The sequence below is a fragment of the Cyanidioschyzon merolae genome, chromosome 9 (assembly GCF_000091205.1).
Source record: "Cyanidioschyzon merolae strain 10D DNA, chromosome 9, complete genome".
NCBI lineage: Eukaryota > Rhodophyta > Bangiophyceae > Cyanidiales > Cyanidiaceae > Cyanidioschyzon > Cyanidioschyzon merolae.
The window spans coordinates 402,138-416,066 of NC_010135.1; the positions used below are offsets into that span (position 1 = coordinate 402,138).

The 13,929-nt window shown below is 51.1% G+C and overlaps 5 protein-coding genes and 1 non-coding gene across 6 annotated transcripts; 2 read left to right on the top strand and 4 right to left on the bottom strand.

The window, feature by feature from the left end:
• Positions 1-453: 453 nt before the first annotated feature.
• Positions 454-1,659, bottom strand: CYME_CMI146C (similar to folate transporter/carrier; the record flags this gene model as incomplete). Its single annotated transcript, XM_005536258.1, has 1 exon — positions 454-1,659. One exon carries the CDS (start codon positions 1,657-1,659, stop codon positions 454-456), a length of 1,206 nt encoding a protein of 401 aa, XP_005536315.1.
• A 585-nt stretch (positions 1,660-2,244) lies between these two features.
• On the bottom strand, positions 2,245-2,772 carry CYME_CMI147C (secreted/surface protein with fasciclin-like motif; the record flags this gene model as incomplete). The annotated part of the gene is made up of 1 exon (XM_005536259.1): positions 2,245-2,772. One exon carries the CDS (start codon positions 2,770-2,772, stop codon positions 2,245-2,247), a length of 528 nt encoding a protein of 175 aa, XP_005536316.1.
• Positions 2,773-2,978: 206 nt separating this feature from the next.
• On the top strand, positions 2,979-4,601 carry CYME_CMI148C (probable trigger factor; the record flags this gene model as incomplete). The annotated part of the gene is made up of 1 exon (XM_005536260.1): positions 2,979-4,601. The coding sequence occupies one exon, from the start codon at positions 2,979-2,981 to the stop codon at positions 4,599-4,601; it is 1,623 nt and encodes a 540-aa protein (XP_005536317.1).
• A 2,554-nt stretch (positions 4,602-7,155) lies between these two features.
• Positions 7,156-7,599, bottom strand: CYME_CMI149C (hypothetical protein; the record flags this gene model as incomplete). The annotated part of the gene is made up of 1 exon (XM_005536261.1): positions 7,156-7,599. The coding sequence occupies one exon, from the start codon at positions 7,597-7,599 to the stop codon at positions 7,156-7,158; it is 444 nt and encodes a 147-aa protein (XP_005536318.1).
• Positions 7,600-10,097: 2,498 nt separating this feature from the next.
• Positions 10,098-12,402, top strand: CYME_CMI150T. Its single transcript, XR_002461327.1, has one exon. It is a non-coding gene; the product is annotated as a hypothetical transcript (transcript).
• On the bottom strand, positions 10,703-12,943 carry CYME_CMI151C (nucleotide excision repair protein XP-D; the record flags this gene model as incomplete). Its single annotated transcript, XM_005536262.1, has 1 exon — positions 10,703-12,943. The coding sequence occupies one exon, from the start codon at positions 12,941-12,943 to the stop codon at positions 10,703-10,705; it is 2,241 nt and encodes a 746-aa protein (XP_005536319.1).
• Positions 12,944-13,929: the final 986 nt, after the last annotated feature.

The following is a 13,929-nucleotide window of genomic DNA, read 5'->3' on the forward strand; positions in this document are numbered from 1 at the left end:
CAAACACCATACGCATGCTGTCGTTGTGGGACACTATCCTGTGTTGGAGCAGGACGGAGCAGCGCTTTACGAAAGGTTCGGGCGCAGTCTATTGGATGTGAGGACGCTTTCGCGAATTCTGTGCAAATATCCTCCGATCGCTTATTTATGTGGCCATCATCACGAAGGATACATTGTGAAAGATACTGAGAGCGGCTTTCTACACATTAACTGCGGGTCAAGCGGCAAGATCGGCTCCGGACGCGCGCTGGAGATAATGATCGGGTCCCATGCTGCAGCTAACAACCTCCAGGTACCTGAGATTGGTTCCTATCCCCATTTGTGAATATTCACGTGCGCTTTTGGTTGCAGTATACAGTGTGCAAGTTCGAAACAAAAAGAAAGGGAGCAAATTTCATGTACAAGAGTCCAGGCGGTGAATGACAGCCCTCGGTGCGGATCTGTCATATCTCGTCAGAGCCTATCAAGAAGTTGCGAAATCTGCTCATAACACATGAATGTAATCGCCGATGAAGGTGCCACACGAAGAAGATTCGCGACAATGCCTCTGTAAAGCCCCCGGAAGCTATTTCGCATGTAGATTGTACGCAACGCACGAATCATACTCCCGTACGCGACCGGATCTGCGCCGCGCTGCTGCATGCGTGTGCGAGCAACCTGCAATGGGTACGTGACAAGCGAGGCTATAACTTTGGAAGCGGTAGCTGCAATCAGACTTTCAATGACGCTCAGCCGTTCTGCTTGTCCTGCTGAGTTCCGAAGTGAAATAGAATCCAAAGATCGTTCCAGCTCGTTCTCAAGTTCTTCCGAACGGCTCAGCTTTGCCATGAAGCGCCTTCGAAGCAGAGACAATCGGATTTTCTCGTACACAGCGAACTGGATTGCACCGTGCGTCACAAGAAACATCGAGGGCCCAATGCCGCGATAGAAGCCCCTGAGTCCTTCATCTCTCCAGACAGATTGCATCGTCGAGAATACACCCCCCTGGTTTTGAGATAACTGAGCACCTTTGAAGTTGTCTTTCGAGCCCCTCTCCAGCTGCATACGTGTTTTCAAGAGCCATATGGGATTCGTCAAGAGTACGGTTATGATGCCGGCAATTGTGCCGGATATAAGATGGTTGATGCTGCCTCTTTGGGACAAGTACTCACTTTTAACACGTTGTCCCAGAAGAGCTACTAGCATTTTCGCTCGTTGGTAGCTTTCAAAATAGATTCCCCAGGAAAGCGAGGAACCTACAACGGCGGGAAGGGCACCTCTGTAGAGGCCATTTCGGAGACCTTCCTCCCGCACTATTGTTGCTACCGCGTTCGTAATAGTTCGATACGAAAAAGCACCTTGCTTTCCGTGCAAATCGGTCGCCTGATAGCGCGTCTTTATCAGGTCAAAAGGATGCAAGGCAAGAGTGCTCAAGCAACCAGCGCTCAGCCCCGCGATAGCGCGAGTCACACCAGCTCGGGGCTGCGCACCTGCACCCGTGCCCTTGTCCTCTGAGGAACCGCTCGGTGCGCCAGTGATGCGTGCGCTTGGTTCTCTTTGAGCCACATACCCCTGAAGAGCCTCAACGCTGCCCCTCACGCGTGCTGGCGGTGCAAGGCGTTCAGCCTCAGCCTGGTAATCGAGCAGAGGATCAGGTGGACCCCGAAGACCGTCCGTCATACGGCGCACATGAAACCCTACCTTGTGTCAAACTTTTAACCAAGTCTCAAACTGAGCTTCTCGAAACCACCGGAAACTTTGCCGTTCTCATCACTGACTGGAGGTCCTTTTCAAGCCGTGGAACCTCCGCTGCGGAACTCAAATTTTTCTCATCGCACACCGCCTGTTTCAACGAGTTTTGCACATTTTCCAGAAGCCTGTAGCAGCGCGAGCGCAAATGTACTTCACATGCGCTTTTGTTTGATGCATAGCGATACAAGCGCGGTACCGGTGACTATCGAATACAAACGGGTTTCTCTCCTATGCGACAGATACCACGTTACATGCCACGGAAACATCACGAGCGCTCGTAAGAGTGGTTGCGATGCGTCTGCATGGCCGAGCACGAAAATGATTATTCGCATAGGGAAGTACCCCTAGGTAAAAATTTCGATCAAATGTGATAAATGCATCAAGGATGAGCAGTTTCAGCCACAAGGGTACGTTTCAGTCATGCACACTTTACCTTTCAAGTTGAAAATACGTTCCATATAGATCTGTCCATGCCAAGATAACTCTTCCACTTTTAGAGCTATTCCCCGTCGCTCAACTAGTTCCGTATAATACCGCACCGTGTAAACTCGGAGGAATCAGAACTCCGTTAATGATGTGTATGACACCGAGGTCGAAGAAAACGTCCGGCACTATAACCTTCCGTGTTCCTTCGACGTAAATCGTTGTCCTTGTAGCGTTCAACATGAGGGTTTCGTTGTCGAACAGCGTTTTCACTAAAATAACCCCTTCGCCGAGTAAAAAGTGCGCCGAGAGGTTCCCAGGCACGATGTGGTAGAGCAAGACGTCCCTCAAAAGGGTCTCGTTCGTATGAAGCCTCGCGGTGACATTCGCCGGCAAGCTTTCGAAAGCTGTATTATCTGGAGCGAAAACGGTTATTGTTCTGTTCGCAGCAGCTAGAGCGCTTAGCTGAGTCGAGAGCGTGCTGTTCACGAGGGTTATGAGCGTGCTGATATCGGGATGCTCACGTTCGACCTCACTTAACGTCTGTGCCTCAATTCTAACTGCATGTATGAGCGAGAGAATACAAAATAGTCCGAATAAAACCCTTACGACCTTCATCTCTTTCACGCAACACTCTCCCTCGGAGTCACACAGTGGTTACAGAAACAAAATTTTGTGTGGAGGAGAAAATACCCGATCGCATCCGCGTGTCCTTCACCTGCTCGTCGGGTATTCTGTCACGTGACATTCCGAACAGCCGCGAATCGAGCGAGCGCCGGTGTCGCCCGGTCTACGACGACGACGGGTTTCTTTGAGTACCGTTCATGAGGCGAGCTACCCCCCTTTTCATCGTAGGTGGGTGTCACCTGCATTTCCCCTCGTGCAACAGCACCGCGTTTCGTCCACTTTTTCTAAGCAAGCGTTATGGCCAGGAACGTTCGTGGACGAAGACAGGCCTCTGGCGCCTTGCACCGACGCACCAAAGAGGTCAGCGCAGCTCCGTCGCTTCCATTCACCGGAGAAGTCACGGGAAACTAGTGGCCGCGAACCTGGCTATGGCCGTAGAATCAGAACGACTCGGATCGGAGGGATCGAGGGTGTCACTAAGAATCAAGGTCGACGGTGAGAGTACGCGGGCTGCAGTAGACTCGGTGTTGCAGGAGCTCGAGAAAACCGCGACTGTCCCGGGGTTTCGGAAAGGCAAGGTTCCGAAAAACGTTCTCGTGAGCTACTTTGGAGAGAAGAATATTAATGCCTCAGCGCTGGAAGAGGTGGTCAACGAGAACGTGAAGGTCGCTCTACAAGATGCAGGCATTCCGTATTTAGGAAACGCCACGTTAATTGAGAAACCAGAGGACGTAGTTGCGCGTTTTGTTCCTGGAGAGCCGCTCTCCTTTGATATCAGCGTTGAGGTATGGCCCGAGGCGAAGTTGAAAGAGTCTTACAAGAGCACGGAAATCGTCGTTGCGCGACTGCCAGATGATGATCTAGAGGAACTCGTCGAGCGAACGCTCGAGGATCTCCGAAAGCGAACCGCACAGCTCCGGGATGTACCGGGTGGTACTATTGATTACGGATACACTGCCATCGCATCCATTCGATGCTATCGAATGCTTCCGAATGGTAAGCGAGGGGAGCGTATTCGTGGGGTGGCAGCCGAAGATGATGTCCAGGTCCCGATCGAGAAAGGACGCTTCCTGGAGGGCTTCGTTGAGGGCCTCATTGGCGCTAAAGTCGGCGAAGTGCTACAGATCCCCATACGGTTTCCGGAGAATCACAAAGTGAAGAAGTTAGCGGGGAAATCTGTAGTATTTGAAGTGAAAATCCACGCTGTCAAGGAGCGGGTGCTTCCAGAGGTGACGGATGAGTGGGTGCGGCAGGTCACAGAGCAGGAAAATGTCGAGAAATTGAAGGACGTTTTGCGCGCAAAACTAGTGGAAGAGAAAGAGGTAATGCGCGAGCGGAACATGGATCGAGCGATTGAAGACTTTATTTTAAGCATTACTGAAGTGGATTTACCTGAATCTTTAATTGAAGAGCAGATCAAACGGCAGTTCGCGGAGCTGATGACTGAGCTGAAAAATCAAGGAGTGCCAGATCACAAAATCAAGGCTATGATTACGAAGGAGAACTACGAACGCTACCGAACTGGACCTGCGAGAGGAACTGCGGAGAGGAGCCTCCGCATCGGTTTCGGTGTTTCCAAAATCGTGGAGTCTGAGGGTCTCAAGCTCGACGACTCCGAACTCGAGAGGCGTCTGCAAGAGGAGCGAAAATTGGCTGGTGCTGAAGACTTTGACGAGAAACCTGTTCGTGACCGCCTCGTTGCTATTATGGAGCGTGAACTGGTCTTTGACTTTATCAGGAAGAATTGCAACTTCAAATTTATCAGCTCCTCTGTGGAAGACGAGAGCAGACGATCCGTGCCGGCGCAGCTCGCCGCCTGAACCAATAGGCCCTTGTCCATGGGACCCAGATAAATGACTTTATGAGAAAGTTAGCACTATCTACAAGCAACGAAGCCGCGTTCAAATGATAGCCACCAGTCTCGATCGACATCTCTGTCCAGTACCATGCCCTTTCCACCTACCAGATGAAGACTGAATCCTGAACAGCTCGCTCTCGTCCTGCATTTCGATTTTTTCCAAACATGTTTTAGTTTTAAAGCCTCTACATTCAGAATGCAGGACCAAGCGCTGACCAATTCATACTTTGCTTCAGGCTTTACGCTCTTATTTTAGGAGCGACTCTTTCAACTCCCTGCCGCTAGAATTCGATAGGTCTCAAAAATCAAAAAGATTCGGCACGCGCTGGAGAAAGAAGTTATGAAAATGTCGATGCAATTATCCAATGCATCCACACCTGCCTCCTTTGGTGTCCGTTCCTAAAATGCAGCATGCCAGAATCAAGCATTTTTCAAGTTTTCGATTTTTCAGTCTCAGCGCATCTCGTAGTGGCAGCGAGTAGCGCAGCTAGGTTCACGAGGAACAATATGAAATCGAAGTTGGCCATTGATGTTTACTCCACTAGTGCATGCTAGAAGTGCTCTGAACTTCTCACGTCATATAACCGGTTCTTTTCGTAGTACAACTTACCTCTACTTGTGGATATCGACGAAAGGCGCTTACTTGCAGCATGATACCTTTTAGGGAATTTGCTTTCAAAAGATCCCGCTGCGTTTCTTTGATAGGAAATCGTCATGGACTTGGACATAAATCGCTGCAGGCATCAATTCCAGCTACGAAAGCTTCGCAGAATCACACGAAGTTATCGTAGACGCCTCGAAATTCTTGATGGTACCTCCAGCACGGATTTTTCTTCCGGTAATCGTTTCATCATGAACAACCTCGCTTTCCTCGGATCCAATCCTGTTCGGAAAAGAGAAGAGAAGGCAACAGAGTATGGCTCGTATCATATGCTCTACCTTATTCTCAATCGTTCAGCCGGGTCTAAAAACCTCATCAGTGCTGTGAAAGAAAGCAAATGTTCAGCAAACGTGTGGAACAGCGTGCGCTTCCGCGTGCAACGCACGGGGTACTCGTCGACGGAATTGGCGAGAAGATACCCGTGATCGCACGTTACGGCCCTGGGTGAGCAAACAAAGCAGGGCATCGGTGCCCGCATACGGTAACCTTCAAGAACATGTGCCGAGCAATGAAGCAAACGTTCACGTGCCAAAGAGCGGCTCCCGAATGACCAGGAGATATGTTGGAAATCTGGGCACACTTGATCACGTCCGTGTCGCAACTGCAAAGCGCGCCGATACTGTATACAAAAAAGATGAATGTGGGGAGCCATCCGTAGATCGCAAATTCCGTCTGTGCGTGAAATGCGTAGGCAAAGACCGGAAGAAACGAAATCGGCGCTGAAACGATGCCATCAACATCACTCGACTGCTGACAACGGAGCTGGAGGGACCGAAATGACTGACTTATCGAGAGTCAGAGACAAGGCAATGGAAAAGAAACCAGTCGCAGAAAAAGATCGCAAAAGCTAATCCTCGTGAAAAGGGGAAGAGATCCAAACCTTTAAATTCCACACCCGGGCTAGATGACGCGTTCGATTTTATTGTGACATGGGTTTATAGAGCGCTCTGGAGCATCGCCACCGACTTCAAAATGATCTCAGCCTCGCCATCTGTTGTTCGTATCCAAAAATGCACAGCATCGTGAGCAATGCAGTTGTACGAGCTGCGTGATTCAATTGCCATCGCGATACAAAATGATAGAAACCTCGTTTCACGTGCAGCCTTGAAATTAGTAGAGAGGCATAGCCGACAAACCGCTCACGGAGAAAATACTTCCAGCCAAGTCGCCATGAACGCGGGCGCCACGACACGATGCTGCCAGGAGATGTTGTCTTCACGAATTCAGAAACCAGGCCAATGCTTTCAGCAGTTGACTCACAGGAAAGAACAGTTGGCCACGGGCCAATAAACGGTGAAACCTGTAGCGATGCGCGCGACTCTGTGAGCAGTCGCCGTAAAGGTTTCGGTCGCCCAACCTCGGGGTTCGCTCTCTGCGACTTTGCCTATTTGTTCGAATGCCGCCAAGCAGATGATCATACGCACTCAGGTCGACCTGATACAGTGCGACGCACTGTACACGCCAACCTAATGGTCTCAAACTCGGGATAGGAACACCAATGTTCTCTGAGGTAAACTTCCACCGGGTAATTGCCATCTGAGGAGCCAAAGGTTATGATATTTTGTATTTGCTTTTTCGAATGATCCGTAAAGACAATTCGGTTGGCAGCTGTGCCACTGAACAAGACGTCAGCTACATGGCAAAGCGTGATGTGTGGCGCAAATGACGGCTAACTTGAGGTGATCGGTACTGACACCTCCACAGGTATTCTCTGCGCTCGTTAATGCGCCCTGTCAGAAGCAAAATGCCAGACTAAAGGACCATAATTCATGAAAAGTTCTAACAATTACGAAAAGTTTTCTATGATACACTCTTATGCGTCGATCCGCAGCTTGAACAGCTGCCGCGGTGCGGGTCACGGGTGGTCATCGTCCTTGGATGCAATAGAAGCTTTTCTCAAGCTTTCCTCATACGCTGCGAGCTTCTCAGCATACGCAACCCATACACAGGTCTCACAGCCGTTACCGCAACAATCGTAAGGTCCTGGCTCTTCTGGAGGTTGCAAGACTGAAGCGGCTTGCACGCCAGGAGAGGCTTCTTTCATAGATTCCGCCTTACCGGACTTCTCGCCGTCGCGTGCTTCTGTCACACTACCCAGTGTGCTGAGGCCTTGGTTTACACGAGCGGGGATTGACGGCCGAGAAACGAGAGCTTCTGCGACAGTGCCTTCTGTTCCACGGCCTTCTTGCTCAGCTCGCGGTTCAACGCTCGTAGCACTTGACAATTCACGGACGTGCGAAGTAAGCAACGCTCGTTGAGCACAATTTCGGTGACTTGGAGCGAAGTTTCCAGTACGCATATTCTGAAGCGCTAAGCTTACGAAGGGTGCGCAGCCTTCGAGTCACTGCCGGAATGAGATCCCTCGAGCCGTCAGTGTTTTCGTCGTCTGAGGTCTTTATTAGAATCTATATATATTCAGTAAAACAAAAAACGTTCTATGACCATTGAGGGTCAATACATATACCCACATGCGGACGCCTCCCAGCCTTTTTTGACCCGCCGCCTGCAATCGGTTCCAGTTGATTCACGCACACTTCGAGCCTCAGCAGTTGCCACATAGCGTTGGATCGTGTCAGCTGCTCGGGTCTCGTCTTCAGCACAACGCATCGTCTGATATTGGTAGCAGCGTTCAAGTCTCGGCTTACGAGCTCCATGCGTTTACTGCCGATCCCTGATCTCATCACACCGAGGGTTCTTAGTACTCGTGCCCTCTGTTCCGCTACAGTCTCGTCATCGTTCCACTCGACAAACACCGTCCCTCGCCTATCTCCTTCTTCTCCTTCTTCGCCACTTGCTCTTCTTCGCTCGATGGTCGGCGAGAGGAGGCATTTTTCGTTCTGGCTGCGTCGAATCCAGCAATGACGGAACTCAGGATCCCCGACTTCCACATCCATACCATTCCCTTGGATTCTCTGTTTCTTCAAAATCATAGCGATTGTTCATTCGTTTAGGTGAGGACCTTCCCGCAAAAGCTAGGACTCGCGAAAGTAAGACACCATGCGCCCGTGTGTCAACGTGTGCCGGAAGCTTCAGCGATGACCCCACTGGAGCGACATCATACGTTTCACAATGGAAAACATTCTTTTGATGAGGTTGAATCAAGTAGAGCACAGAGGAATGAAAAGCAGCACTATACCTCGACAGGATCGGCAAAAGCCCGAACGCAAGGGGAATGGTGAAATGCCACGGTGTCCAGCAGAAGGACGTCGCCCGACGTCGGGGCGAAATCTTCCATGATTCGATCAAGTGGCTGCTGTTGGTCGATGAGCCTTCTCCACTAGTGAATCTGAGGCCGCAAATAAAGTCCACTCCGTCTGGAGCAGATGATGACATCCTCGCTCTCTTCGAGCTCGATCGTACATCCAGCGGGTGCACTGTCCGCGAATACCCATTTACGCTCCGGCCGCCTCGTCCGAAGCAAGTTTCATCGACTGAACAAGCAAACCGACGTCCGTGTCCCGGTCCCTGTGCTCCATACGGATAGTGGCGTTCCACGAACGCTGAAGTAGCTGTGACCTCGGTGGGAAATGGCCGTGCACGAACTGAGACTTTCTTTTTGCGACTGTACCCCGTGTATTCAGGACCACTCGAACACGCTTTTAAGGAACAGGGACGCGCGTAGCGACTACTATTTTCGCATTTGTCTTTCGTAAAAGGTGGTCAGCGGGCCGTTTTCTACCGTTGATCGCGCGCATTCTCTGAGAATATCGATGTTTGACGCAGAGTGCATCTACTTCTTTCGGTCAGTGTTCGTCAACCATCTGAGTACTGTTGTACGACCGACCTGGAGGAGGAACGCAGTCCTCCATGCACTGTTCAGGAAAGAATATGTATCGCACAGGCGATTCGCCTACGATCTATCGGGTACATGGCATCGTGATTTCTAGCTGCTATGATTGCCCGCAGCGGGCGTGCAAAACATTGATTTGAAAGACTAAAAAATCGAAATCGCCGGTCTGGTTTTTGCGCGCGCCCCCAGGAATAAATTCTATCGCGTTTGAAATTTATACATTTCCCACGTTCAGTACTCATCGCAATGGCTCTAGCGAAGCACGTGATACACGCAGGGGCCAATAACTGGCTGGCATCATGAGTAAGACTGCTCCAATTTCTTTTTTTGGCAAATGAAGAATTCCGACGGACTGCCCTGTACGGAACGATAATTGATTCGCTTTCCTACCACGGTGTCAGATTCATAAAGAGAACACTTAACTGCTTTCTCTGTGGCCGTCGTTCGATTTGCTTCTGAACTTTTGTTCAGACGTACAGCTTCGGCATTCGAAGCGCATCAGTAATGTTCTACGAACTCATAGGTATGTTGGAGATTCCGGGTCCTCGTTTCTGAGCACTCCTTCGACTCTTTGGTGCTGAACGTCGTGGACATCACGGTCAGCGAGACGTCGACGACGACCCCGGACGCTGCTTCTGGGAGCAACCGGTATCAGCAGCCAGTTTCTAAACCTTGGTCGAATATTCCTCAAATACGAGGGCGCCGAGGCGAAGATAGGCCTGCCGCCTGCGAGCGAGCCCGGCGTGAGTCTCAGACGTCTTGGCCGCATCGTCGCTAATAAACAGTACATGCGGGCTCGACACCCACGAGTTGGCAAGGTGTCTCGATTCGCGTCAAGCTCATCGGCACTTTTTGTGCGAAGAATTGGCAGAAAAACGAAGAGCGGGCAAGGAGGCGGGGTCCGAGTACTCGAATCCGACAGCGCGCACACAAATGTGCAGCGAACAGAGTACTCGCTGAGGAAATCACCCGGGAGAGGCCTGTGATCATTGGGCATGGCGCAGCGCGCGGAAACGGAGGACGGCATCGGGCGGAGCCTTCTGGAACGGTAAAGCGCATGTACCGAGGGATGGTTCAAGCGTTTACGCGCCACACAGTGGCGCTCAGAGGCGGTGGAGGACTGGTGGATGCACATGGGAACACCTGACCAGGTCCAAGTGTAACGGGTGGGGAGTGCACCCCGAGGCCGTACAGAAAGAGGATGCAAATGGTAAACGAAGCTCAGATCGTGACTCGCGCCAGTGCATAAAACGGGTCTACAACAGCGAGAAGCCGCGAAACAGAGACTTCAACGCTACGATCAGTATCCTTCGGCTGGTGACCATGGGGCTGGAGAGACATGAGCAACCGGCGTATTCAAAGCCAGAGGCGAGAGGGGAAATGGAAGCGATAGCGGTAAAAGCCCGCCAAGGCCGTCGTTTGCGGTAACGGTGAGTGGCACGAACTTTCGAGTATATGCCTGAGATACGTAATTAGACCTGTTGCATTTAAGTCTGACGTAGGTCCAGGCGGATCTCCACCGGCTGCCCCAACTTGAATTACTCTACAGATCTTGCGCTATCTGCAACAGCGAATAAATGGAGACCCCAGCGCCGCACCCATACAATGTGCTCTACAGAGGCTGCGCCATCTGTAACAAGAAATGACCTGCGTGATTGACCGCTGTACCGATATCCAAACCGATGTAAGCATCGTCAAGAAACTGAGCGATCCACCGCGGAAGTTTTTGTAGAAGAGCCGGTCTTGCGTATCGCCTGTCGGCAAAAATCATAATGCCATAGTCCTGCTTGTTGCGTATAACACGGCCTACGCACTGGGCCGCCTGCCTCATTGCGTCGAAAACAAGAAACTCATCTTCCCGTATCTGATAACGTTGCTGCAGATATGAGAGACGTGCCTTCAGCAGACGAGATTCACTGTATTGAAAAGGAACACCGAAAAGTAATGCGCACCGCCCATAGTGATTATCAAAATCTATGCCCTCTGCTGCGCGGCCGCGAGCGACCGATAGCAGCACAGCGCCCCTGCCCGCGTCACAGGCCATGCGATAATGTTTAATCGCAAGACCAGCCTCGACAGCGTCCTGAGTTTCAACAAATGTGAGCTTCAGTTTCTGTAGACGCTGGAGGATATCGCTCTCTACCCATTGGGAGACAATGTCATGCATGAATTCATAGCTGGGGAAAAAGCAAACAACGCCATCCGGGACAATATCGGCCATATTGAGGAGCAATTCTCCATAGTTCCGAGCAATCGATATTTCCTTCCTCGTGCTGTACTGCGAGCTGATGGGGGACTGATCGACCCCCCGCGTCACAATCAAGGGACACAGACACGCCCGCTCTAAGGACATTGGAAATGATTCTGCGATCGCTGCCCTGAAAGTCAGCAACCGCGGATAGAACCACAGAGGGCTCAACGTTCCAGATGTGATCACCACGCTTTTGAATCGAGTCAAGACCGGTCGCATGGCAAGTGATGCATCCAGGCACGCAAGGTGAAAAATTCTCTCCTCCGGGTCATTGATCACCACAAAGCCTGCAGAATAGGTTCCTAGGAGCGTGCAGAAATCACTCAGCTTTTGCAAGGGAGAGAAGGCTGCAACATCAGATATTTCCAGTGCCCATAGCAATGAAACGAGTCTGTCTGAGGCGAGCTGGAGCGCTCTTCGCTCTGTGCTGAGTCTATGGCATACAGCAAGCGCCATGCGCTGCGCTGTCTCTTCCATGATAAGATTGGAATCGACCAGTTCCTGCACGTAACTCAAGATCTGGCGCAAAAACTGTAGGAATCCAACAGTCGATTGGATTTCTGGACACAGGGATATTCGCATTTGATCAGGTATCATAGCACTGGCATCCGGCGCTGACTCCACAACCAGCGATGGCAGTGCGCTTGGATCGAGGCCAGCTATCTGCATATCCCGAAGCTGCGATTCTCGGTCCGCGGTGCTGATTCCCCATGCAAGACGCTCATATTCTTGGTGGAGTCGTTCCACACCGCGTCGTTTCATCTCATGGACTCTAGAAGAGAGTGTATTCAGATTCCGAGCCGCGCACTGGAGTAGCTGGTCATTCAGCTGTACGCTGAAGGCCTCGGTACAAACATTGTCAATATTATGAGCTTCATCGAAAACTATGATCGTATCGGGACCGAAGTCGCTGCTCACAACACGGCTTACTCGAGGATCCAGAATGTACTGATAACTATAAACCACAATATGAGCAAAGGGAACCATCTGACGCGCCAGAAAGTAGGGACACCATCCTACGCGAGCGCCAAACTCTCGCAAGTCCGAAATAGAATACGCTGCACCGGCTGGTAGAATAAAGTTTTGTGAAGCCGCCGAAGAAAATCGCTCGTAAAAAGGACAGAGACCTGGTGGAATATCGACCTGGTGTCCATGATCAGTCGACTGGTATGCCCTCTCTCGAACCCACGAAGCAGTAAGCGCACGGCAGGCACTTTCCACACCGCGTGGATTGTGTAAAGCCTCCTCGAGCACACACAGGTGGCTCCGGGCAGCGAGGCCAACACATAGAAGCTCGGAGGGATCTCCGCGGTTCGCTTGCATTGTTGCAAAGAGGCGCTTCGCCTCAGCCAGCACCTTTTCCATCTCTTCAACCGTTCGGGTGCAGTAAACAAGTTTCCTGTAAACTAGCGGCCAACGGCTGATGTATGAACTCGCTAGGCTCAGGATGCTAACGGTCTTACCGGTACCGGAGGGCATTTCGATAACGGCATGACCTCCAGCATCAAGGGCACGTTTCAATGACCGCATGTACTGTAGCTGCTCGGGGTACGGTTCTCTGTAGGGAAAATTCACGGCAAGGTCCTCGATATCGACTATCATCGGTGAAACTTCTGCAGCGTATGCGTTTCAGAAGCTTGTGCCGTCAAGGAGCAGCCGCAGCAGCGTGCTGGAAAGTAGTGCAAAATAGTGCAGCACCCTCGTTCAGTGCACTATAGGTGTCAAGCGAGCGAAACGCGAAGCCTTGAAACTGTGTCACTGTGTTTCTGAGCACCATTGAAACCGTGCCCTGTGGAAGCTTTTCAGCCTTGAGAGGCCTCGTTTTCGCCTTCGAAAGTTTGTATCTCCGCGAAAGGTTCGTTCCAGTCACCGAAACGCATAGACAAGCATATGATTATCGAGGAAAAAGTGGCCCGCTATCTCAAAAACTCACGAAGATGAGTTCAAGAGTGTAGGCAACTTGGACGCAGTCGACCGCCCAGTCAAAAGTTGACCGAACCGCAATCCAACCGCATAAGCGTGAAATTGCTCAGTAAAACAAAATATGGTGTACGACCATACAGTAACTGCGTATACCCACTCGCAGAAGCCAGACAGCAAAACTACCGGCCTCTTGTTATCGTTTCAGTTAATCCAGGCAAACTTCGAGCCTGAGACATCTCCACGAATTTGGATCGCGCCAGCTCCTCGGGTCTCGTCTGCAGAATCGCTTATCGTCCGATACTGATGGCGGCGTTGAAGTCTCGGTTCAAAAGCTTCTTGCACGTATTGACGCTGTTGAACTCACCAATGCAAAGATTCCTCGAACTCGTGCCCTCCGTGCCACCATAGTCTCGTCATCGTCCTGTCGGGCAAACACCATTTCTCGCATACCTCCCCATTGTTGTTCTCCTTCGTCATACGCTCTTCTTCGATCGATGATACACAATGAGGGGATTTTTCGTTTTGGTTTTGTCGAACCCGGCGATGACGGCTTTTCGAGATCCTCGACGTCCATGTCCGTACCCTTCCCTTGGATCTTTTATTTCTTCAAATGGACGCACTGCGGAAGCGTCTGATATAAATCGCGAAAAACCAGTAGACGACAT